The 27,130-nt window shown below is 32.9% G+C and overlaps 1 protein-coding gene across 1 annotated transcript; it reads left to right on the top strand.

Moving 5' to 3' along the window:
- The first annotated feature begins 459 nt into the window (after positions 1 to 459).
- LOC107194770 (egl nine homolog 1) lies at positions 460 to 27,130 on the top strand. The gene is made up of 5 exons (XM_015584463.1): positions 460 to 901; positions 1,246 to 1,946; positions 23,139 to 23,258; positions 25,890 to 26,100; positions 27,088 to 27,130. Exons 1-5 carry the CDS (start codon positions 499 to 501, stop codon positions 27,117 to 27,119), a joined length of 1,467 nt encoding a protein of 488 aa, XP_015439949.1. The 5' UTR covers positions 460 to 498; the 3' UTR covers positions 27,120 to 27,130.

The raw sequence follows: 27,130 nt of genomic DNA, 5'->3' as shown, positions 1-27,130 counted from the left end.
GACCTATCACAAAGGCAAGTATGTAATCAAAAGACTGGTTTCGTGAACTCTGTAGCACATAAGTATGAAATCAAGCTGTGGATAGGAAAATAGGAATGTCATAAAGTGCAAGAAAATGGCGCTATCTTAAGGAAGGCCTGGGTGAAAAATATTAAATGCACGCCTAACTCGCCTAACTTTCACATGAATTTTCAAAAAACTTAATGGAATGCGATCCCATCAGATCCATATTAATAGATGACCATGTCCATATGGAATTACGTGCAATCGTAATAAGAAATAACGGATATCGAAGATCGATGTTTTGATCACCGTTTGCCAATAGATGTTTTGCAGATTCGATAGTGTATATATAGCATGTAAATGACACGTTCATACGTATAAGCTGTACAGTGTCCCGATAGCGCGGTAGTGTCGTACACAAATCGAGTGCGTGTGTGACTTCCCTCGTTGGAGAAATGTCGTCGGCATTCGTGACCGCGAAATAAACGACGAAACATGTCCGGACCGATAGTCAGTCGTGCGCAGACACTCTGCGATGATGTTCAAATAGGTGCAACGGTGGTCTGCGTAGTTTGTAACAGGACTGACAAGCTGTTAAAGTGTTCACGGTGCAAGGCCGTCTTCTATTGCACCAAGGAACACCAAAGGCGGGACTGGAAACGTCACAGAGAATTTTGTGCGACTCATTCAGTTCGATCGATTATACCAGATACGATTTCGAGCACTAATCAAAATTTTATTTCGGAATCTGATAAAAAGAATTCTTCTCTCGAGAACAGCCAGAAAGCAGATACACCAGTAGTTTCTAACCTAAATGAAAAACCAGTGTCAGAGACAACGCGGCGATCAAACACTGCTCGGACTGCTCCAGAACATCATAACGCAAAACATCCAGAAGGTACGAAAAATTAAATCTTACTTTGTTCATATTTCTCTGTAGTTATTTTCGATACATTAAATATCTACTGTAAAAATTGTTAATTATCTTGTGTGAAACAAGGATTTCTCCTTAGAAGAAGTATGTATTGGAGTTGAAGTTTCTCTTCACATGAAATAATTATAGTTTTCAAAGTGTGTAATGTTTTCCAAAGTTTATAAATAAAATAAAACAAAAGTCATAGGTCAGCAATAAAAAATTGCATACATTTATTCTTACAGTTGTCAAACAATGTAGATTTCAAGAGTAAAGTGTAGTATTATAGCATTATATATAGATTATACATTCAATTACATTCTTTGTAGGAATAAACAAGCACAAGGAAGAGATAAAAGGACAATCGGAGCATAAAGGGGATCAAAATCCAAAGAGGAAATCTAACAGTACTAAAGCAAAAGGTACACATAACAGCAGAGCAGATGGATGGACTTCTCCTATAACATACGAAGGAAGTTCTGAAGATACAATCTTAGGTGCCAGAGCAGAATTGTTGAATCCTGTTCTGGAAAGCTCAAGAATTCTTGATAATCTGCAAGATAATGATTTAGAGATGCCTACGCAACATCATAACGGTATGAAGAACTTCCCAGAGGTTCATTTGGCTCGAGAGGAGGAACTTTTACCACCTTTCCTTCATAAAAACAGAAATAATCTTGAGGAGTTAATAGATGAGATCTGCAGAAATGTGATCAGGGACATGGATGAATATGGTGTGTGCGTGGTAGACAATTTTCTAGGCACAGAAAAAGGTCTTGCTGTGTTAAACGAAGTTTTAAATATGTACAGTGCTGGGTTATTTAAAGATGGACAGTTGGTTTCTAATAAAGCAGGTGCAAATGATTTAAAAACAATTCGTGGTGATCAAATAACGTGGTTAGATGGAAAAGAAAAACAATGTCAGAATATTGGAATGCTTATATCTCAAGTTGATGCCATCATTATGAGGGCAAACAAAATGCAGAACAATGGAAAAATGGGAAACTATACAATCAATGGTAGAACAAAGGTAAGCTAAAACATATTACAGTATTGTCTGTTGTTTCATGTAACAGTATTTCATATTGTATATGGTAAACACATTGGAGCACTATATTTTAATTTATTTTTATTCTGTATCAAGTGAACTGACATAATTATAGTTTTTGTATGGACAGTTTAGCTGATAACTGAACACTTATAATAAGAATTTTGCTGATACACTTTACATTGTGTACATATTTAACAAATATTTGTTAGTTAGAAGAATATTTTGTTATAAATAATTTTTATTTGTAGTTACAACAATGACTTAGCTTTATGTGTACGTCGATTATGCGTAAAATATTGAATAATTGGACGCATAAAGGAATAAATTCCTTAATTAATTTCCAGAATGTTTTGGCAAAGCAAATTTCTTTCACAAACACTGCTCCTGATATCAAGTATCACGTACAGAATTAGACCGTCCATTTCGAACTAGTACAGAAAATTTAAAATTGCATTAGTCAAGAAGCAATTGTTTACATTTCAACAGTTTCCCGAATTGAAACTATTACATTATGTTATGATTTACCGATTTTAAAAATATTGTATTCTTAATTGAACTAAAGATAATGTTATTTTATACACAAAAATGATAATGTCATATAAACATGGATAATTCAGAGAAGTAGATTTAAATATCGAGTTTTCGGAAATACCATTGCAAGTCTACGTAATGAAGCACGTTGACAATTGTTTCCTAACAATCATTATATTTATAAATTATTAACCGCATAATAACGCGGAAGACGAGTTATGCGCGATGAAACGTAATTTTTATTTCAAATATAAATTATTCGTGTGATTAACCGAGGAAAACAAGGTATCGTTTTCCGCAATTGTTCTTCTAATCGGGTTAGTCATTCGTGGATAGACGCCTGTCGCGTTTTCCCGTTTTGTCATGAAATTCCGGCAAACGATACCACCGGTACCGGCGAGAAAAAAACCGGGTCTCCGGTGAATATTGGTGTTCAATCTCGTAGACGATAATACAAGGAGTAGGGAGGAAGAGACGGCAGTAGGCTGAGAAGGTCAGAATCCCGAAATTGCAACGATCTTTTGGTGTGCTCGAGCGCCAAACGATGAGAGAGGGAACACACGTAATGCAGTCGGTCACGTACGCCGTACTGTTGGCTCGTTCTACGTTATGTCTCTATCTCTTTCTCTTTACTGACTTTCCCTTTCTACTCTTATCCCAGAAAACAGTCGATGTTTTACGATGTGTTCTTCTCAATTACACGTCTTATCTTTTGTAAACAATACACCGAGCGACGCGGTACAGGTGAAACGAGGCTGCGTCACAGATCTAGATAAGAAAATACCAGTGGTCGAATTATACTTCATGACGCATGTACCTAAATCAATTATTTTTGCAACTGTGGAAGCGATGCGTGAAACTAGCTTATGCGCAGATTTTGACATTGAGAATTTAAGGTTACCTTTACTTTTTTGCTTGTAACAGAAATAAGCATCTTGGATGAACTCACTGTGAATAATGGCATCAATATTGTTGCCTTTTTTATGGTATAAAGCAGCAAACATTATTCGACATAGTAATGGATAGGAATAACTCGAAACTATAGTTAATAAACATAGTATATCTGTAATTCTAAAATCCGTTAATGATTTAGACAAATGTACAATTAGGTAACAGATTTTTTTTCCAAAGTAAAAAAATCAGTTCTTGTGTCTTAAATAATCTAAAAAGCAATTCGGTACATATACATTTAAACCGACTACATATGTTGTATATTAAATAACTCAATTGCACTTAAAGCTCCTAAAAAAATATTTTACTAGACTTCGAATTTTCGCACTGTTTGGTTTAACCCTTGTGTAGGCAACCAGGTACCCGGGTATTTATTTATAAATTTCCTTTACAATTTTTTATGTTCTTACATAAAACAGCGCTTGGTATATTATAGGAAGGGAAAACTAAGAGTTTTGGAAATGTATGAAAGTAAAATGATCTATATTAATCTAATCTGTCAGAATAAGAGTATTCAGATTGCTCAATAACCGTGAATATTTTGGTTGCCCACACAAGGGTTAAATAGAACATCCAATCACTACTGCTCACGTAATATTATTTCTATGAAATTCGTATCCGTATATTTGTTTTATTTTTTTTCGTCTTATATTCTAATAGACAATAACTTCCATACAACAAATTATCTTTCTGTTAAATTTATTAATTTAGAAAACTAGAAACATATTTAAGGGTCGATTTTCAATAAACCCTCCAAACCAAATACAAATGTGACTCGATAAAATACATATTTCTGTTATTGAGTAATTCTTCGATCCAATAAAATATCGATCGCATGAATTTTGTAATTGCGTGAGTACAATATTTTTTCATTTCGCTGTAATTGTACATTATGTCTCTATGAACTACGCATCAGTTCCGTTATCGGTATAAGATTCAAATAAAAGGCGTTTCACATATTCTCATAGAATAGAGGGTCAACGCACAGTACGGTTTCAGATTCATTGTATGTAACACTTTTTATCGTTGGTGACTTTAGCTCCACTGTCAGTGGCTGCATTTTAAGGACATGTCCATCCTAGATTGTATTCTGTACACATGCTTGTACAAGACCTTGTTACTCCGGATGTATTTCATTTCGTTTACAAAATAAGAACTCCAAAGTAGCAATTCTAATTCAGTGTGCCAGTCAAGCAGACAATTTGATACGACCAGACCAAACGCACAAAATATTTTTTCGCGAGCCGTAAATAAAATCGTGAATCCATAAATAATGTATTCTCAAAATTGATTAATTCACTCGTGACAGAGCATCGATATCTCCTTTTTCTTGTTTAGTACTCTGTCACAACCTCGTTTCTTCTGAACCGCATGATTTGACTTTTGTTTACAAATGATGGAAAATGTGGAAATCATCTCCTTAGGGTCCTCGAATTGGATACTAATACTGGTCGTTTTTGGATACTATCATCGAAATATTTAATAATTTTAAAAAATGTTCCATAAGACTAGATCCACCAAGTACAACTTGTGTTAATTACCATATTTTTACCACCCCTAAAATATCTGTTTGCGCAATAGAGTTCAGTTTTCACAAATTTTTCAGTAATGCATAAATTTTCTTAGAAGATCGGTATCTTTAAATCTCACAGATTTGATGTTTGGCGCTTGAGAATACCACAAATGATACAATGATTTGAATAAGCATTTCTTAAAATTGGATTAGCCATTTTCTATCTATATTATTAAATCATCAATTTGGCCAATTCAGTACCATTTACCACATATTAATTTGCGCAACGCGGATTTTATTGTCGAAGGTCGGGAGCCGTGAGGTCATGAATCGAGAAACGAGCAAGAATTAAAATACCGTAACCGGTCCTCCAACAGTATACCCGATAACTTATTATAAGAACAATGGGAACAATGGAAAATATGCTTTTCCCAAAATTCAATTCCCGAAATTAGGCGCAACAACTCTTTTGGTAATGGCCACTATACAGGGTGTTCATTCTGACTTTCCACACAGTTTTTCAGCTGTTTGCAACAATGTAATGAAAAAAAGTTATTAATCAAAATATATTTGTGTTGAGTAGACAAAATATAACACTACCAACCACTTCAGAGATATTTTTGTTTCATAATGAATTCAAAGTCACCTTGAGTTTTTTAAAATGGAACCATATTATTTTTTTTTAGTGGACAAAAAAGTTACATGGTTGCATCCAAAAACTTCAAGGTGACCTTGGGTTTACTGGGGGGGGGGGGGGTTGGGGGACGTATCTTCGAAATGTTTGTTATTGCTACACGTTGCACACTCAACACAGATAAATTTTGTTTAATAACCTTTTTTTTTATTACATTGTTGCGAACGACTGAAAAATCGTGCAGGCCGTAAGAGTGAACACGCTGTATAGAATGTATAATGACCGTCGTACATTGCAGTATTACCGGATGAATTGATATTGTTTTTATTTTGATAGTTCAATTGAAAAGAGCGGAAAAGCTGATGCGATCAAGAGAAACTTCGAAAAGAAAGCAAGGTACAAAAAATGTACCATAATTAGCTTGTCTAGTTAACCTACCCCTTTTAGAATCGGAATATGAAACAGGAATTTAATTTGTCTAGTAATACCAGAAACGATTAATATAATCAAGTCCTCTTCTCCACGTGGTATAGTCTTGTTTGTGTTGGGCTGGGCCGTTCATTTTCGTACAAATCCTTCTAAACATCCAGTTGGATCTCAGTGTTTAACCTTGTCGAAGGTGAAAGAATCGACGAGTCACGATATATACGTATGCATCTGCGTATCTATGTAGTTAAATACGCGACGAGAACGTGCCAATTGTCTGGGGGCAGTCCCGGTCCTCTCTGTCTGTCTTTCCACGAGGGTATTTACTGTTGGCCGTTCACTTTCCGATCGTTTCAGAATACCTTCCGCATAATCTGTAATTTTAATGGCCAACTGTCGACGGCTTCGCGGCTGCAAGGACAGTGCTAAAACACACAAAACAGAATGGGATATATTTTTTTTGACACTCTAAAATATTTTTTTTTTGTAATTTACTTGATTGCATCTGGTAGATCAATTTTTAAAATATTTTGTTTCAGAAATAGCTTTTTAATTTATGTTGGGGGATTTAAATTATGAATAGTTTAAGAATATGGAATTTTAGATTTCTGTATTTGGTATTTTTTTGAATGTAAATAACTATTTCAAAATTATTATTGAAAGAATCATCTTATTTTTCTTTCCTTTTAAAATTATTTCAAAATAATTGGAACAATGAATTCGAATATACTTAGATATTGATGATATTGCAATTCATAATACGTATTTAATATTGAATTAATTGAATTAAACCTTTTCAGTAAAAACTGTAAGTTCACAGAGCTTTTCAGTGTCAGTTAATGAGTCCACACATGATCTTAAAGCTGTAACATATAATTACACATCTTCGATGTTTTCACGTCATTTAAAATTATTAACTTTTGCCTGACGGACCATGAAAGTCGATGGCCGGGCCACTCGTGACTCGTGACCAATACTGGACACCGTTACGTAGTATATAAAACTTTTACGTTCATTTACAAAAATTTGTAAAAAAATAACGTATAACTTGCATTCTTAGGAAAATTGAATTCGGTGTTTTTGTAAGATACATTCTTCTTCCACAAACCATCATGGCATATTGAACGAGTGGCCTGGCCATCGTGATGCGAGGATTGGTTGAGAATTTTAATGTCAAACTTACAATTAGTTGTATAACTTTATACCTGAAAGATTTTTCTGTAGTTTTTTGCTCCATACATTTGAATTGAAATTATTGTTGATTGAGATAATATCCATAGATCTTATCATGGGTCTTAGACCATGTATGTATCATTTATCAAAATGTACAATACTGTAAATAGTTACAAATATTTTTCTATAAATATTGTGCTGTAACCGAAAATACACGTGCTACAAACGTTGACCTTAAATTTCAAGTCATTTAATATGTATTTTTTCTTACTAAAGTGTATAGTATTGTTGGAAAAGATGATATTGAGAAATATTGTATTACAACTTATAGTCTTATATTTTACACGATTCGCTCAAAACACACAACGGTCGCTCATGAACAAAACTGTAAAACAAAAATTTTGTACAGGATTCCGATTGTATGTATATTATTATTATTACGGTTTCCAGGAAAAATGCCAAGTAAAATGAATACTAATTTAAACGCAAACAATAGAAGAGTATGTTTGGTCTCACCTGATGCGTTTATCCATTTTTCATTACTTTTACAGCCTCCACAGCGTGGACGTACAAACCGCTACAAACCGTGTTTTTACGTTTGTGGTAAATTTAGCGCAGATAACGATGTGGTTTCGCTCGTTTGTCTTCCAAAATATTTCCAAGAAGTAAACTGCATTTATTATTCTCGCGCGCGTGGCGTATCCACGGGCTTCAGTAGTGCGAAATAAAGCTTATTTCCGAGATAACCGAGTTTAATGCCGGTGCTAAATTGCACAACAAAAAATTCCGCGAACTCGATTCGTGATTAATTGAGGAGACATATTTTTCCGTGTTTGAAATGCATTGAACGTGTAAGTTATTCTTGCGGATACTATGAACTGTATATAACAACTTTAACCGACCGTTTTTCCGAGAAAATGCCACGTAACGCTTGTCGTTTTATAATGCGAATGCTGTGTTCTTGTTTCCCCGTTTCAGTTCGTTATCATCGATGCACATATGTAACGCAAAGATGTTCTGTAGTTTCTATGGAAACTATTCTTTGCGAGGTGGTTGAATTAATTCTTTTCAATATTCAATAAACTCCATGAAACGAAACGTAAATTAAAATAAAATAGATTCTGAATTGTAGCTTACTTTGTTCTATCATCTAATAATATTTGGTGTACCTACCAATAAATAATCCACTATATTTCGTCAGATTTCGCATTTATGTATGTATCAGGAAATCAAAAGCCTGTGCTACTCCAGTAATATTGATCCTCGTGCTGAGTTATTCTCCGTTATATCCGTGAAATAAAGGACGGAAAGGTGTTAAGAACTTAAAAGTACGTTGCCATTTTATTAAAACGAAGTAATAAATAGATTTATTCAGTCAGTTGCTTAATCCGTGAGCATTAATTAAAAATGCTAGTCTTTCTTAAATATGGACGATTTTGGTCTATCAAAAAGGTAGAAGTTTGTATCTGTAGATAAAGGAAAAAAATGTTCAAGGTCATTCAAGGTCACACACTTATGATATTGTAATGCAGTCATAAACATGTAGTATTTGTGTCAGTGTGTTGAATGCTATTCTCTGTATGGCTCTATTACATGTGTTATGTATAACCTTCCGTATTTTTCCAACATGGACTGTCAGTTTAAAAAAATACAATGCTTTGTTTAATGAAAAATGATTATATTTTCAGCATTCTTTACAGTCTGTTGTACTTTTGAATTCTTGAGAATCTCAAATCAATCGTTTCGTATGAATTATTTTTTGCGCATTGCTCAAATAATTCTTGTAGCTCGAGGCACCTGGTGTTCAGCAAGAAGGTACAGAGATCGTCTGCATAAATTGTCTTCGTTGTTTTCCGCTCAAAATATTACGCTATCGCCAATAATTTTTGCTGTCCGCCGTTTCTGGCAACCATTCAGGTCTCCCTTTCTTTTTAACGATCAATTAAATAGCCGTCTACCTGGCAAAATGTTCCTAGAGCTATGCATAATTAAAAGTTGCGAAACGAGTATCTATTGCATGGCTTTCATACACGGTGGGATTAGTTTCAAATTAAGATTCAAATACTTCTTGGACGTCGTTCAAATAATAAAACTCCCACTGTGACGTAGTCCTATGTGTGCCGTTGATAATGCAAATTTAAAAGAGGATCAAGAGCTCTCACCAAATTTAGTCATTAAAAGTCATGCAGAAAGTTAAACTGTACTGTGAAATCATTATAGATGCGATTGTTTGATTGTGACTCCATCTATTATAAAGCGAGACACGTATAATCTTTTGGGGGCAGAATTTCAGAACTTTATTAAGTAAATAAACTAATTCTTTAGTTTATTGATTTCTGAATTTTTACAAAGTAAGCCGTTTAAAATATGCTTATTACAGTAATGTCTCGATGAGTGCGACGAACTTGGGTTCGCTTCAGAGCATTCGTGGCAAGGCGGAAAGGTTTTCAGTCCCAAATCAATTTATTTCTTGCATGAAACCGAGCCTCTGCTTACTTTCTGTTTACTCTGTTTTGATTGTTTTTAGTAGGGGAGCCCCCCAGTGGTGGGCATAACGCCATGGTTTGTGTCGCATTCATCGAGGAATCACTGTACATATTTAACCTGCTAACTGTATTTGTCTACTGCAATAGACACTTACTTTATCATTTTAGTGACAATATTTGGAACATTTCTTGTCGATCGGCAGTATGAAACTTCTTTAAATGACATTCAAACGTTCGAAAAACGGTGTTACTGTGACTACTACTTCGTTATTCATCGTGAGTAAACACATTGTTTATAAAAAAATGTTTTCAATAGTTGTAAAATGACTGTTGGTTCTTGATTTTATCAACAAAATTTTTGTAAACGACCGTTCCTTTAACTCTATATGGATGATCAATAATTTCAAATGTTACGGCTATTTTATTGAAGACTTAAATGTCTCAAATGGAGGAAAATATGCATTGTTTTAATTTATTTCGTTACATGTTGACACTACCACTCTTGGAGACTACAATTTAATAAAAAATTGTGGATCTTTATACATGGGGAGCAGAAACGTGCAAAATACGTTAAAATAAAAAATGTTAATGAACTAATAATGAGTTAATAATACATTTATTTGAATAGAACTAGCAATAGAAGAGGTAAATTTTTATTCAAGGCCTGTATGAATATCCATGGTCTACTCATTATTGTGTCTTAAAAAAAGAGTTAAATTTGAAATTTAATATAAAATCTTAAAAATACTGCATAATAATTTAACATATCTTCTTTAAAATAACTGTTGTACCAAACTATTACAAAAATGTTGACTAACAGAAAATTGTGTCTATGTATAGAACGTATGAACCACTTATTAATGTACTAGGAACTACGTATTAGTAAGTGTAAGTATTAGCTGAAAAATAAAGGCGTAAATTTACTAAATTAGATGAAATCAATGGAATGTAGAAAATTTTTAATAGAGAACACGCACGGTTTAACGTCATATTACAAACCAAATGACGCAATGACGAGAAGATATCGTTGTTTTGCCACCAACATTGATGTTCAAAATCATGTTTACTTTTCTTTTAGTAATTGGTGTGTATCATATTGGTTAACTCGGCCATTTATCAATTTCGTAAAATTTAACACTGAAGTTCGTAATTAAAAATTCTAATAGTAGTTAAACTCTAGTTAACATAGTCTTGCTGGCTCGGAACAAATCAACCAAAGCAACATTCTCGTTTGACGTAGTCTGTATTTCTTGTAAATTGGCTACTAAATGCGTCTACCCGTTGATCGAACCAATTCGTAACGTAATATTTATGTAATTAACAATACAATAACGAGTGACTTTATTTTAACGATTCTATCTATTGTTATATTCTTAATTACATAAGTACTGCGTTACGAATCAATTAGATTAACGGGTAGATGCATTCAGTGTTTTAATTTAGGAGAAATACGATCTACGTCAAACAATATTGTTATATCCTTTGATTCACTCGTTCAATGCGAGTAAAACTCTATTCCTCCGCTATGCAGTTCTAATATCTTTCACCCAACCATTTTTTAAAACAAATTCAGCAGAAAACTTATTTAAAAATGTTTTGGTAGCATAATTCCTTAATACTAAGCAGATATGTACAGCATAAAAAATTGGAATTTTGAAAACTAAGAATCAGATTAATTTATTCCATTACAAATTTACTTATGATAGTGTAAAGTTATGAAATAAAAGAGTACAGAAAAATGGAGAACCATAGTCAAAGAGCAATTATTACGTCGAATCAGAAATACAAACTTCCTTCAGGGATGACGAAAATTGAATGAATAATAATTAAAATGTTGTTAAGTTTAGCAGTCATTGTTAAACTTAGTAATAACACAGAATGTAGGTACATGTAGTATATCAAAATTTAAAACAAGAATCTAAAGAAAGAAAATGAAGATTATCTACGATTCAACCTCACAATGAATCCATTATAAAATGTGCCTTTCTCGAAGAATATAGTGAAAGACGCTTTCCTAAGTTCAGTACAGGAACATTTTTTCTGTAAACTACCCTTGCTTATTCAAAGGCTCGACTATATTCGCGAATATACAGCAGTGCAAATCGTATCTTTGCGAGCCATACGAAATCAGCTGTACAATAAATTAACACAAATGCACAGTGTTTTTCTTCCGTCAAAATTCCATCGAACGAAGTAAAAACCGGAACACAAGTATTCAACTTTCGATCAACACAATTCCTGAATGTCACAAAGAGCAGTATAAGGGCGGTAATCAGTCGTCTCTCTGGCTTTTCCCGACAACGACTCTTCAAGAGGTGACGTATTTTTCGACTGTACTTGTCTTACGACTAATATTGGCCGTCAATTCTCATGTTATCGCGATTTTGTACTTTTGACAAGTAGTGTTCTTTTATCTCAGAAACGTGGCGAGCTGCACGTAAACCGGCTCAGAATCAATGTTTTTTGTCTCGTTATTGCACTCCATCTGTATCGTATCGATCGGTGCTGCCAAGTAAATTCAATTATCCGTCAAGATAACGAGGTTGCAAGTTTAAGGAAATATTTCGAATAACGATCGTATGTACGCAGCGATTTAATGATTTTTGATGTTTCAGCAAAATAGCCAGTACAATATTGTCGCCTAACGTGTAGCAAAAATCATTGGAGGTTTCTATTTTTCATACGTATACCGTCCGTCCCAAAAGTGTCCGAACTGAAATTAAAAGAGCAGTTTTTCATAAAATGATGACGCCCTTCGTCATTGAACATTAAACATAGGTTTCATTTAAAGAGATATACTGTTCATAATAATTACACAGAAACTCTGAAAATGATTAAGTAATTCTTATTCGAGATGATGGAAAAAAAATGAAATCTCCGAAATTCGTAGAGGCAATTGTTAACCGATTACAATGATACGGCTGTGTTGCTTTAACGTTAAATTGATCAGTTGTACTCATACCAGTTATTATCTATTGTCTAGTATGCAAGTCATTATCCGTTTGCCTTTCGAAGGTGACCGAAGTCGAACAATGGTAATTGATCAGCGTCAATATTCCATTTATTAAAATGGTGTTTATAAAAAACTATTTCTAGCCGAGCTGAGTCATACAAGTTTCTTCTATTAAACGTTTTCTCACCCACATCCTTTACCTTTTTAGCGAACGGAGTGAAAGGCATTCGCCATTCTGTAACGCTGTTAAAGAACAGGTACTGCTGATATCTTGTTAAGAATGTTATTTTTTCCGCAATTTAAGATATGGTTTGAGGAGACCACTGGGCGTTTCACATATCTGTAAACGCGTAAAAAGTTGGAACGAACTGTTATCGTAATCCATACACTCCAGATTGAAAATTTATTTGCTAGTACGTATTTTGTCGGAGACTGTTTCAACCATGAAAAATTCTCTGAATTATACACAATCTGTTAACATTCAATTGTTATGCGGGATTATGGAAAACAGGATTGAGAAATTGGAAGATAAATAGCATTTCCAAAAACATAACAAATGAAAGTGAAATTGAAAATACGAATATCGTGTTATTCATCCATGTGGCATTCAAGCGTGCGTCATTTGCAAATTACATTCTCATAGAATACTCTAACAAGATAAAAATAAGTCAGAAGTTTATTTTTTTGGTAAGGATTGCAATGTCTGTATTAAATATAGCATGAAGACATTCTTAATTTTAATTTACTACTTGAGTAATAAACAAAATAAAAACGTGATTTTTAAGAAATTCAGTTTTGAACATTTATCGAGCAATTACGCAAGTGAATATAATTTGACTAGCGTGTCCATTTTCTTCATCTTATTTCTACTTGTGTTATGGTTTTTGCAAACATTGACTGTGTAATGGTATTAACCATTTTTTGCAACAATTTCATATCAACTAATAATCATAGCATAGTCAGATTAATACTGTACCATTTCAATATTAGGTAGAAGTAGAAATAGTAAGTGACAGGCGGGCACATTAATAGTGATATTCACAAGCATTCATAATCATACCTAAAGTATGTAACTTTTGATTCTACTCTAAATTTTGATGCACGTTGTATGTACATTCCAAAATACCTCGACTTTGCGTGCGCAGCTGTACGTAAAGGCTTTTCCATAATATGTGGAACACTAGAGAGATTTAGGACCTGAAAACAAATAAGTACGTAGTATAAAGTATACTTTAGTCGACCTAATTTCTGGGTTATAACGAATTCCATGTTCTGGAATTTCGACAGCTACTCACTACCTATTTGATGACTGATGTTTCCATCTCATACACTTAGTAACCTTATGCACCGTAACAACGGTTGTACAAACTGGTCGAGTGTTACGACGTTCGACTAATTGAATGATAATATGCACGTATTGTGATACGAGAACTACTTATTGTAAAATATTTATGTATGAATACAGCAGTAACAAAAATTTATTTATTTCTTCGGTTAATATTTTAGAAGAAATTCGTTTCTATGTTTCATACGATCTAGGAAGACATTTGAACCCTCGTGCATCGTTCAGATCAATTTAACACGAATTCGATATTTGATTTTCTGTAGTATACGTTGCAATAGTTATACGTATAACAGTTTACACATATTATGATCTAAATACGGGTGAAGAAATTTTCCTGATTCGATTTTAAACAGTACCTACGTGAAAATTAAAATAATACATTTTTCGGAGTAAATCGGAGTATTTGTCATCAAAATATGTTCTTCCTGATTTATTCTTCATGTTTGGTGTAGTCTTTTCCGAATGATACATTTTACATCATAAAATTCATCTAAATTTAAATAGATACCACTGTTTGCATAATTTTGCATTGGATTCAGCGCTATTCGTACGAACAGTCGTTCGAACATATTAATTCGGCTCAAAATTCTTGTTGTAGCTGAGAATTCTTTACAACACCGAACAAAGTCAAATAGAAAATGTATTTATACAGTTTTATGCCTTATTGCCTTATTGTTTATAGTTACACGATTCATCATCAAAGCGGGTTCCATGTACAGAAAGACATTCCATGTGCAATTCTTGTTATCATTATAACGGGATACAATCGATATAAAATATACGATCATTGGTCTAGACTCGACCCATTACGAATTCATCGTGTTGCGGAGAAGAGCTGGCCACATGAATATCCGGCCATATCTTCTTTACACATAAACCTCAACGTTTCCGGTTTACGGAACACATGAAGATGATTCAGGCAACACATGTCTCATGGGTTACGTGAGGATCTACACGCCAACGAATGTAGTACCAAGGTTGGCTCACCATTTGGGTCAAGGCTGCAAGTGATCCCTATTTGTACGTCTCCCTCTGGAGACCTTGCCTGTAACACAGCCCTTTTGTGTACGTGCACGCGCGCGCAGTCGGGGACCTTTTACCGCGCGAACGTTTCACTGATACGCCCACATACGAAGTCATCCGGGTTGAGACTTCTTTATGGCGTGTACCAGTAAGTAATGCAGAAGATTTTCGTCAGATATTTACTTCAAAAGAACTTAACACCTACGATGTGTTACGGCCTCCATATTCACGATCATTCTTCAGTATCGTCTGCCATTTTTGCCACGTGAACCGGTGGGACGCCATTTTGAATTTCAATCCATTATGTACTTCTTTGTGAAACGAGAATGGTCCATTATGTTCATGGAACGTCAGTAGGAGTTAAATATTATTGGACTTGTCATTAAATTTGTTTTTGAATCTTTTTTGTAGTGTAAGGGGTATAGAGTGTGCCAAGATAAGGATACTAGCGTGAGATTTAATAGAAAATACGATATATCTAATTTTGAAAAATAGGATTACATGAGACCAAAGATTTCATTGAGAAGATTGTAAGGTTTTGCAGTTTAAGGCTGTTTCGAACGCATAGTTAAGCTTTAGTATTTTATTGTATTTTAAACTGAAAAAAGTTAATGTTTGCAGATACTTGAATTTTAAAAACGCCAAAAAAATCAAATACTTTCAACGTTATCACCATTAGACTTCGGATGTTTATACATTCATGAGATGGTAATGTGATAAGTATAATACAGTAGACTCCCTGTTCTTCGGTCCCTCTTTAACCGGCCACATTTTCATTGAAAGACCCAACGCAAAAACAGTTGAGACATTCTTCGGATTTAGTTTCGAAATTACATAAAAAAGTTTCTGGATCCCTAGTATACAACACATATGACGCTAAATGTACTTTTTAACATACTATTGGGCATCTTTTGAATGGTTATTAGTTTTATTTTTTATTTATATAAATTGTATAAATAAAATTTGGCATATGTTTTCGGATCAACCGGGTATTCGTTTATCCAACCAGAAGTTCCGTTCCATAGGAACTGGTTAAAATAAAGTAAATTTGTATTCACAACACATTTCTATCTGACACCACGTTTTATAAATTTTAAATAATATTACTCATTTTACTATTTTGACTTTACATATTTAACGTACTTACCTTTTTCTTTATGTTAACATAAACTAATTTCTAATGATTAAAATACTACTTGTATTAGGTCGAGTCACAAATAACTTCCGGCATAGACACTAAAACAATTACTAAATAACAATTAAATAGCAAACAGTAATAATTAAGTTTAAAGATAACGAGGAACGTTGCATAGATTAATATTAATTTTTAAAATGCCTTGAATCGAAATAAATTAAAAAAAAAGCAAGCGGAAATTATTTATGATTCGATCTGATCTAATAATTCAAGCGAATGATAATGGAGGAGTAGAATAAAGAAATTAATAGATAAATCTAAAGTCTATGGAAGTAATAAAATACGTAGTTCAGGAAGTTTAATTTATTTATTCTAAGAACGTAGAATATATTTAAAATACGTAACGGATCCATTTACTCAGGTGCAATTGAACAATGCCGGGTACAGCGTGTTATGTATCGAATGTATGTACTTATGTAGTCTACGCTACGTCGTGTTCGATGAAACTAAAGGCACGTTGCTACCCTCCGTGAGGTGCATCACGTAACGGAAAGGAGCAAGTAAACTTTCTATTCCAGCTCCTTTGTTTTTATCAATCGTGTCACGTCCAATAATAATCACGTCAGTCAATTCAACCTATGAAACTAATGTCTTAAGTATTCTTAGCAATTTACACGGGATATTCTTTCGTAGAAACATTAAGGTGGTTCGCGCCAAATTCGAAAAACTAGATAATTAAATAAAATTCCTACAGGTTGTTTATTAGAACGACATATACACGCTCGAAAAATTTGAGTTTAGATCGCCGATGAAATAAATAAGAAAAAGCTTTGGAAAAATTCAATTTTTAACACAGCTCTTATGGCAGTCTTACAATTTCTTACCGGAAGTATTATCTTTTCTTTTCACAGAAACTGGAACTGTTAACCAAAAACTTGGTACTGAAAGTATAAATCCTGAGCTTTCTGATAATGAATTAAATCTTGTATCATTCCGAACATCCCAGGAAGATATTTGACAGTGAAGTCCAGGGTGTGTCAATAGTTGGATGGTATTGGAACTATTTTGAGGACTTGGCAACGTTGCTGAATAGGGTCATACCCGCGAAATTCAAATAAATATAAAAAATATTTTACTTATTTTGTGTTTTAGTGAATTCTAATTTTCTAAATTAAAATGCACAAAAATATAATTAACTTTACATATAAAAATATTGAATATTAACTATACGCGGGAAAAATGAACACGCACACACGTATACATACAGATATGCGTGCAAAAACAACGTTGCCAAATGTATCAGAAACGAGCACAGTAGAGTCATACGCGTAACCAAAATATATATTTTTATCTGTAATATAATGAAGAATGATCATTGGAAAAATGATCATTTGTCAAACTATTAGATGTCTGTATCAGCAATAACTGTAAATTTACGAGCAATTTGTAATTTTTAGTTATATTAAGTAATTTATAAGTGGGCATTGTATATGTTGTGCTGTTAAACCGTGTAGGTCAAGATATAGAAGAGGTAACATTTCGCCTGCAGCGATCTAAGTGCACAGCTCACTCAACGTGTATACATATGTATACGTGTACTACCCGTATCACAAGAGAATGAAACTAAAATATACAGGGTGTCCCATGGAACTGTAACAAGCTATATCTTTAAAACGGTAGAAGGTAGAAGAAAATTTCACTAGGTAAATTTAAATGGTTTCGTGCGATGCATCGCATGGTACATGTGTCTGCACCGTAAGTGGTGGCTTTTCAGAGATTTCAAGGTCACTTCTATTTTTTTTTTTAAACAGAACTGTATATTTTTACATCCACCAATCGATGTGTTTTCTTATTCTCTACCATTTTAAAGATATAGTTTGTCCTAGATACGCGGGACACTCTGTAAAGTAAGTAACAGAATATGAGACCCACTTTTTTAAGCACGCATAATTCTCGATTAAAAATAGTTTTATTAAAATACGATACACGTAAAACTACTTACTTTAACAATATATTAGAAACGATAACAAAACAGATAGAGTTCCATCATAATAAAATAAAAATGAAAAGTATGCAGAAACATGAATTCAAAAACTGGTCGCCTAATATGAGACCCAGGTTTCATCATGTCAAAACTTATTTTTCCTGTCTTCACACATTCGGCATATAAAATTAACTGCGTCTGCACCGCAGTTTTCATGGGCCCACCGGTAACATTTGATACACTGAACCCATTTATGTACATCTGAAGAATAAAGTCCTGTACTAAACAAGCATTCTAGATCATAATTTTCTTCGTCATCACTTTCATCCTTCAGTACAATATCTTCTTCGCACTCATCGATTGAACTATCACTTTTTACACGTTTCCTTGTAGTGCATGTTTTGAAATTGTTTGCGACGTTCATGACTTCTCCGTAATGGCGATAGGCCGGGGTCTCATATATGTATATTAGGAAAGGTCTCATATTAGGCTACTTTACCCTATATGCAAGTAAGTACACCCACGAGCAAAGTCGGCTTCCGTTAGGGGGGAAAAAGTGGCGTAAGAAAAGAGCTTCCTACCATTTGGCAAAATTTATTTCAAATACTGAAATAAATGTTAAACCGAATGTTAATTTCGCATCAGTTTCAATAACTCCGAGAGCAATTGGTAGGAAGTTTTTCGAAGAACGCCATGTAATGGAAAGGAGCTGAAGAGTTCCTATTCCACTTCCTATACTACGACCATCAGGTCAAGTTGTCGCGTCGAGAGACAACAGGGAGAATAGTCACGCAAAAGACTCGGAATTCCATCGTGATTCATAAAACCGTGGCAAATGGCGAGCACGAGACGAAGTCGGCGAACCGAATAATAACTATGTAGGCAACGTCGCGCAAGAGACAACGACCAAGCATTAAATCAAAACAAAACCCATATTTGCTGTAACAGGCGATTCGTATGAGTCACACACGAGTCGCGTGCAATCTTATCACCAGAGTTCTGCACGAATTCGTATCTAATAATAGGGATTCCGTTCGACACCTCCGTGATTGATATATTCGTAATATATGTACTTTCTGCCGGTTACCGTGTTGAAATTTCAAAATGTATATCGAACGTCATATGAATCGTTCACGGGCCAAAGTGACTGACTCCACTTTTCGAATTTTTCTCAAATTTTAGTATATAGTTATATACCAAAGTACTTGATTGATGTTTAACTTTTTTGTATTTAAAATCAATTTTGGGGAGTTTTTGGCAAATGAACGGTTCATATGTGCTGTTGAATATTTGTTATAAAAAACAATGTATTTATGAGGCCAGGGTGGGAAGTATGTACTACGTTAAGAGATCTGGTAGGGGTATGATGAAAATTATTTTCGACATCACAGACTTGTTCCTACATGTATACTCGAACTAATAAGCAGATTGTGGAGTTTTATACAAATTACTGTTATCATAAAATATTTGATACCCTCATATGCATGAGGATCAAAAAATAATTATATTTCACCAATGAAAAGATTGATAGTACCTCGAAACGTGTTACTAAACGTTGTAAAAAATTCTGTTTCATTGTATTTTGTATGTTTACATAGGAAGTACTGTAAAGGGTGTCACTTAACTGTACCACCTAAATTTACTCAAATTTCTTGTTTTATAAAAAAATGTTTCAGACGATGGTTGTTTCATATCGAGCGGAGCATACAATGATTGTAATTAGTTGTTTCACTTTTTTATCGAGATATGAAAGTGACCTTGAGTTTTTATGTCATAATGTATACATATACATACGTATAGGACCCTGCAATTCGAAAGAATATTGCATGTAAAGTAAAAAATTACTAAGGTAGATGGGGTCAAAAAATAATAATTACCGAGATGTTCTTCGGTGAAAGATGATGGAACTTTTGTGCATGATAAAAATGTAATGGACAGCATTCTGAGCAGTATATACATTCAAGATTAATTAAAGAATAGCTCGGTAATTATTATTTTTTAACCCCATATATCTTAGTAGTTTTTTACTTAACATTCAATATATTTTCGAATCGCAGGATCAAATATTATACATTATGATACAAAAAGTCAAGGTCACCTTCATATCTTGATAAAAAAGCGAAACATCAAAAAACTAATTATCACATTGTATACATCGTTCGATATTAAACAACTTTCATTTGAAACATTTTTTTATATGAGTAATTTATGAGTAAATTCAGGTGGTATTGTTAAGTTACTCACCCTGTATAACATTTGCATAATTGGTTGTCATTGATAAGACTATTAGTAAAAGTTTTCTAAGATTCTGTCTAGACAGCTGATGTTTATGCAGATATGGATATTTATGGGCTAATTTACGAAGACTGGAATCTATTATATATAACAGAAAATAATAACTTCAGTAAACTTTAGTATGTACGAGTTTTACTATACTGAACATTAGATGGCGTGTATCCTATAAATACATAAGGTTCCTTGTCTAATAATGACAAATAAGGAAACTTTTATATGTATCTCGTTAGTAGTTGAAATATGATACATTATTCGTACAACATTCTATACCGGTTTACTCCTATTGTATTTGCTTGACCTTCTGTTTTATGCTCTCGCTGGTTAGAACTAGATCTGATAATTATAAAATGGGTACATCCCCTAGTTGTGACATACTGGATGTATCCTAAGTATCAATGCTTAACCGGAGAAGAATCTATTCTGAAAAATAAAAATACACTTTTTCGGATCAGAATGGATTAAAAATTTAAGTGATCTGAAAAGTTTAATTTTTTTATTCTTTCGATTCATCAACAAATATTACGTATAGCACTGTTGCGTGGGCGCGGCATGACTTCCAATAAATAAAGACAATGTTTATAAAAAGGAAGAATTATTTATTTAAAAAGGAGGAATACTTATCTTGACACGTCTTTTCTGTTCTACGGTCGTACCACGACTCTACTTTGTCACTGTTTTGGACATCGTTAACAAAACGACGCCGCTAATCTGAAGTCTCTCGCTTTAACATTATACAATACGTGCTACCTATCGGTTAACACGTAACAGTACATTAAATTCCAGTAACATGAGTAGGAATCTGATTAAATTTATTAGAATAAATACCATACCACCTTCCTGATTACACGATTCTTGAAATGTTATCATAAACATTTAACACAGAATACAAAGGTTTAAAGGTGTAAGTTTAATCTGGATGGGTGAAGAATATTATAAATAAAAACATATTGTAAATCCATCAATATTATAAACGAAAATATATTGTTGTATCGTTGAATTCCATTTGAGTCGAAGGTCTGTACAACTAGATTTATGTACATATTATTTCCAATTAATCGATCATTCTTAAAAAAAAATAGAAATTTTCCCTAGAAATTCGTACAGATACTTTTTTATCCAAACAATGTAGACTGGGTATCTAAAACGAAACGATTGCAAATTATGTATTTTTTATGCAAGAACCCTTAAATAAGTTTCTTAAAAACAAAAGCGTCTTGTGTATTTAAATGTCACGTATAGCCTATCGCTAAATGTATAATTTCTTCGAGGAAAAAATTAATTTTAATAATCGCTACCAGGAAGAATTTTCTTCATTGATTAATCGAAGCCAAAAGTGATAAAGATAAGCGATATGGAAGGCGCAAGCAGACAGTAACGCGATATCGTAACTGATAATTTTATATTATTAAAAATTCAATACATAAGGTAGACTGTTTGGAATATTACACTAAATATTTCTGAACATGACGTTGAACGTGAAAAATTCCGAAATGATATTTTTAAAATTTTATTTTGTATAGTCAACTTTTACAGCTATTCTGTGATTTACTGGGGGTTATATTATTTAAATGACTGTTGAATATTCGGATAAATATAATTAGTTAAAATAAGGAAATGATTGGATACAGACGATTTACATGTACATTATTTGTAATAAAACTGCAAAACTTTTATAAATTAATATGGATTAACCCTTTCGCTACGGGCGACTTCTCCGCCGTGGTATTTCCGCTGAACGTGCCGCCGCGCCAAAAATGTGCACGGTGCTCGAGTAAAATCGGCAGCAGCCGTGTTTACGCTTCACGGCAACCCGAGTTGGTTTGACAGTGTTTATTGAAAAAAAACTCCACAAATTAAAATATTTATAACATTTAAACATATTAACTTTTTATTAAATTTTGAAATTAGAGAATATAATTGAAAGATAATAATTACAGTTAATAATGATATTGTGTGGCATTTTATGGAGAGCGACTATAGTCGCCTGTAGTGGCGAAAGGGTTAAAAGAAACTGGAAAATTTAACGTTGTTTACATTTTGTTACGAACTATAATTTGTGAGTGTGCAAAGTATGAAAATTAACGTTGTTTCCTTGTTTTAGTGTCTCCTTTACTCTTAAAGGAGTTTTTACAGTTATCCTTACGTGTATACATATATCTGATATTTTAATGAGCTGCTTAGTGTAATACCAGCTTTGTAGAATGTTAATGAAACCCTAGTAAAAAGTATGAAACAAGTATGATGCTGTCTCTCAGAACTCGCGTTTGTATTAATGTCACTTCATCTTACGTTTACAGTTAAAAATTTAGTCTTGATTTGTTGTGATTTAAACCGTTTATAAATTCACGTTTCTTTCTTCATTTAACAACAGCCTGAGGATACTGAAACAATAAAATCAATCTTTCTCGCGTAAAGAAATCAACTTCTCATGTACATTCAAACAAATTGAGGAAGCTTTTTTAAATAAAAAGTACATCAACGAATAATCTATAGAATAATCTATATTCTCTTACTTTACAAAATAGTAATTAGTGGCTTTCATTATTATTAAAAAAAATCCTGTCGTCAGTCTGTTGCTTGCTTTTTCTATAAATATTACCTACAGATCAATCAGAACAACCATTTCGCAATTCCGGTGAATTCTGTGACAGCAAAATCATGAATGGATTCGCAAACCTGTTCAGTTCGCTCGATTAACTCAACGTAACACATTATTTTTCAGGCGATGGTGGCTTGCTACCCTGGTCACGGTTCGCATTACGTGAAGCACGTGGACAATCCTAATCGAGATGGACGATGCATCACCGCTATATATTATCTCAATCGAGATTGGGATATCAAGGTACAGACACATTTTAAGAATTTCTTTTTATCGTTGCGTTTTTTGTGGATCCTGCATTAAAGGGCTTTTTAAGAAATTGGAAGGATTCCATAGTATGAATAACCTTATGTTTATTTAATTGAAAACATTTGCTAAATATTATAAAAGTAACTCTTATTTAAACATGGATGTAAAATATAGGTCATCCACAGTTGTCTATATAAATGATTGTATGCCCCATTTCCAAATAACATATAAATTACTAAAATAATGCACTGATATAAGTAATACATTTACTTTTATAATTTCATTTATTTAACTTGTTGTAAGTTAATAATCTTTCATTTTATTGCTGGTACATTCCAAGCTGAAGTATCAATCATAAAATACATTTAATTCTTGCAATGCCAAGCCTTTTTTTGTCACGTAGAATAACAAGGAGGGGTACTGTATGACCATCTAATAAAAATCTATAATTTCTTACAAATAGCTCGTTTCGAATATATCATGGACTAAAGGGTTTAAAATATAATATTCTATTGAAATTTTAAAAGAATGTATTGCTACATAGTAAACAGTTTTATAATTAATTTTTTAGAGAATAGAGAACTTAAATTTCAAAATGGAATTGTTGGAAATTCAATCACTTTTACTTTTACAATCATCACAATTCTGACATATAACAGTTCTTTCTTTTTTACTGTGCCTCTCACATACATATCTGTTACATATACCCCATACAATTATTGTCTTGTTTAATTTATTATATTTTTCTCATTTGCTATGGCATTCCCCTACGCATCGACGACTATGTACATATATGTGTTTCTCGAACTTTGTTTCAAATTTCCATAAAACCGTATTTATATTCTCGTGTAAAGGGATATTTTTACATAATTTATAATTTATTGAGAATGTTTAAGTAATTATTTTAGCAGGACTTTGTACAATAATAATATGGTGGACATAAAGTACTCCCCGTCCTGGTATTGCGAAGGTTAATTAAAGACTATAATTTAATTAAAATTTAGAAAAATAAGTATAATAATTTTTTAAGAAACCTGTTCAGTTGTGTATTTATCAGAATTTATAGATTAAAGAAGTAGGGACAGAATACTGATGGTTAAAAATAATAGTGTGTCCTTAAAGTAATGATAAAAATGATTGATTAGATCAAAGCATACAAACATGCTACATGGTACACAACTTCTCCGTAATGAATATTCGTTTTCATTTTCGTAACTCTTGATTTTTATTATAATCATTACGATATTAATAAACGTTAAAGTCAATATTTACTCGAACAAATCTGCATACAGTTAAATAACTGTTTACATTAATAAAACAATAATTGTACGAAATTATATAAAATAATCATACAGTTGTAACAGTGGATTAGATCTAGGTCAAGACCTACTTGTAAGATAGTTTCGTGTGTCTACAAGTTCCCGTAAACGCTTGAATTTCAAAAATGTGGAATACCTGTAAAAGACATGCAAAAAAGGGCCTGTAGGGCCTACGTGAGTTGCTCCATGTACATCTATGTATGTCACCTATATCTGGTGTATGCACAGGAAGATCCAGTTGAGCAATGTTTACGTTGGCCTACACGAAATATACATACATATACGCTGCTTTCATTGGAAGAAAGTCGCCAGGTGTAAAATATCTTATACGATAATGCATGTCTGTTAGCATAATCTTGATTCAAGACGCTAAGAGGATGTATGTATAACACTCTCTCGAAAGTTTTCATGAACACTAAAAATATGGAATAACGATCGTAGTCAAACATCTCTCGTTTTATAGCGTCTGGAGTTGGACCTTCTTGAATTATTTATTATGCATTCGTTTGAAATAGTAACACTTGACGATTATGATAGGGTGGCTAAAACACGAAATTAGATAAAATAGTAATTATATTTCTGTATTTTATCGGTAACATACAGTAGCGAACGGAAGTTCAAAAATAAAAGGAACAGAGGGATAAAATACTTTACTTAAACGTAAAGACAGACGTCTTTATTTTATAGTAAGTAAAGAATTCTTTCTATATTTATCAGTAGTATCATGTAAGAAAATTTTATTTATGTGATGGATATATAATTTAAAATACAGTTACTCATCTTTTGGCCATTAACGTACGTAGACATAACGTGTTCAAGCAAATATAATTAATAATAGTAATATTTTGCAAATAATGATAAAATAAATGGTAATAATCTAAGAAATTAGAATATGTCAGTATTGTACAACTCTAGCATTCCGTATTCAATACAACTGAAAAAAAGAGCGTCTTTATTATAGATTGTGAAATAAATGACCTATCACCATGTATACATTTACAGTATTATAATTTCATGTAATTTACATGCATGCATCAAACCATTGTCCATTAAAACTCATTTTAGTTTTACAAAGATCTGTAAATCTGTATCACGCTATACAAGGAAAACGAAGAATTCTACATATTTTGCAATCCTAGCAAAGATACAATAGTAACCGTAACATGTTCAAACGGCCATTTTGTTTCTCATCAACCAATGGATAAAATGTACGAATATTTCAATAATAAATAAATTATCACAAGTTTAATTCTTGCAAGTTATATAATTGCCATTCATAATAATTACATGTTATATGTGATTATAGAAAAATGGCGGCCTCCTGAGGATATTCCCGGAAGGCTGGCGCGATCAAGTGGCAGATATCGAGCCTCTCTTCGACAGGATACTATTCTTCTGGTCTGACAGGAGAAATCCACACGAAGTACAACCCGCATATAAAACCAGATACGCGATCACTTTGTGGTACTTCGATGCCGAAGAGAGGAATCAAGCTTGCCGAAGATATCAGAGAGAAAGTGGGTATTAGTAGTCGGAATCAATATGCCAGAAATATTCCTCGATTTATCATGTATCTAGAAAATGCAGAATCTACGTAAAACAGCATCGAAATTTTATTTGAATTTTGCAGTACAAGAAGGCTGTACAGTAGCAGTAGTAATTTCATTTGACAAACAAATGTACTTACATAGCTTATTCAAATCAATAAAGGATTAACTACTAGAAAGGATAGAAACTCCTGAAGCTATTTCTCTATCTGTGGTTTATATCAAGCATGACACATATATTTTTGTTTAAATTAATTGTACATTTCATATTAAAATTTGTAGAAATAGAGTGTCACAGGTAATTTATAAGTGTTAAGATACTTGCTTCATGACACACAATTGCTTTTGCTTTAACTGTAAGCCTTTAAACCATTATCTGATATTATTACTGCATAATCAAATTTATACTACCTATTATAATTCAGTTTTTTATAATACTTTTTAGTATCAACATTTAATATTTCTACAATGTTTTCTTGTCACAAAAAAATGTTATGCAATTGCTGATAAATTTGATAAATAAATAACTAATCAATAAATAAACATATATTCATTTGATATTTTAGCTTTTTTAACGTTTTTCTTCACTTAAAGAGTATGTTTATCTCTGATATCCTATATCCCTGCAGGTTAAAAGTATCTTTCAAGAGAACTGAGAAGTTAACAAGTAACTTCACAGCCCAGAAGTATAAAATTTAATGTTGTGATAACTGCAGATGTACACTAGAAAAAAAATATATTGTACAAACAGTACTTTCAAACATTATTTGAAAGCACTATAAACATATACAAATATAAAGAATTTAAATTAAAGGGAACCATATGGAATATCATTAGCAGAATGATGTGCAACTCTGTCATTACATTTAAGCTATTTCTTTAAACTTAATCTTCTTAATTGTAACCAATAGAACTGTAGAATATACACGAATAAGTTTGTCTTCGTCTGATTTTCAGGGGAGCTGCATACGAAGAAAGAGAACTCGTGAGATATGGAGTG

Source organism: Dufourea novaeangliae, unplaced genomic scaffold (assembly GCF_001272555.1).
Source record: "Dufourea novaeangliae isolate 0120121106 unplaced genomic scaffold, ASM127255v1 scaffold8, whole genome shotgun sequence".
Classification (NCBI taxonomy): Eukaryota; Metazoa; Arthropoda; class Insecta; order Hymenoptera; family Halictidae; genus Dufourea; species Dufourea novaeangliae.
This window is presented reverse-complemented; position numbering and strand designations above follow the sequence as displayed.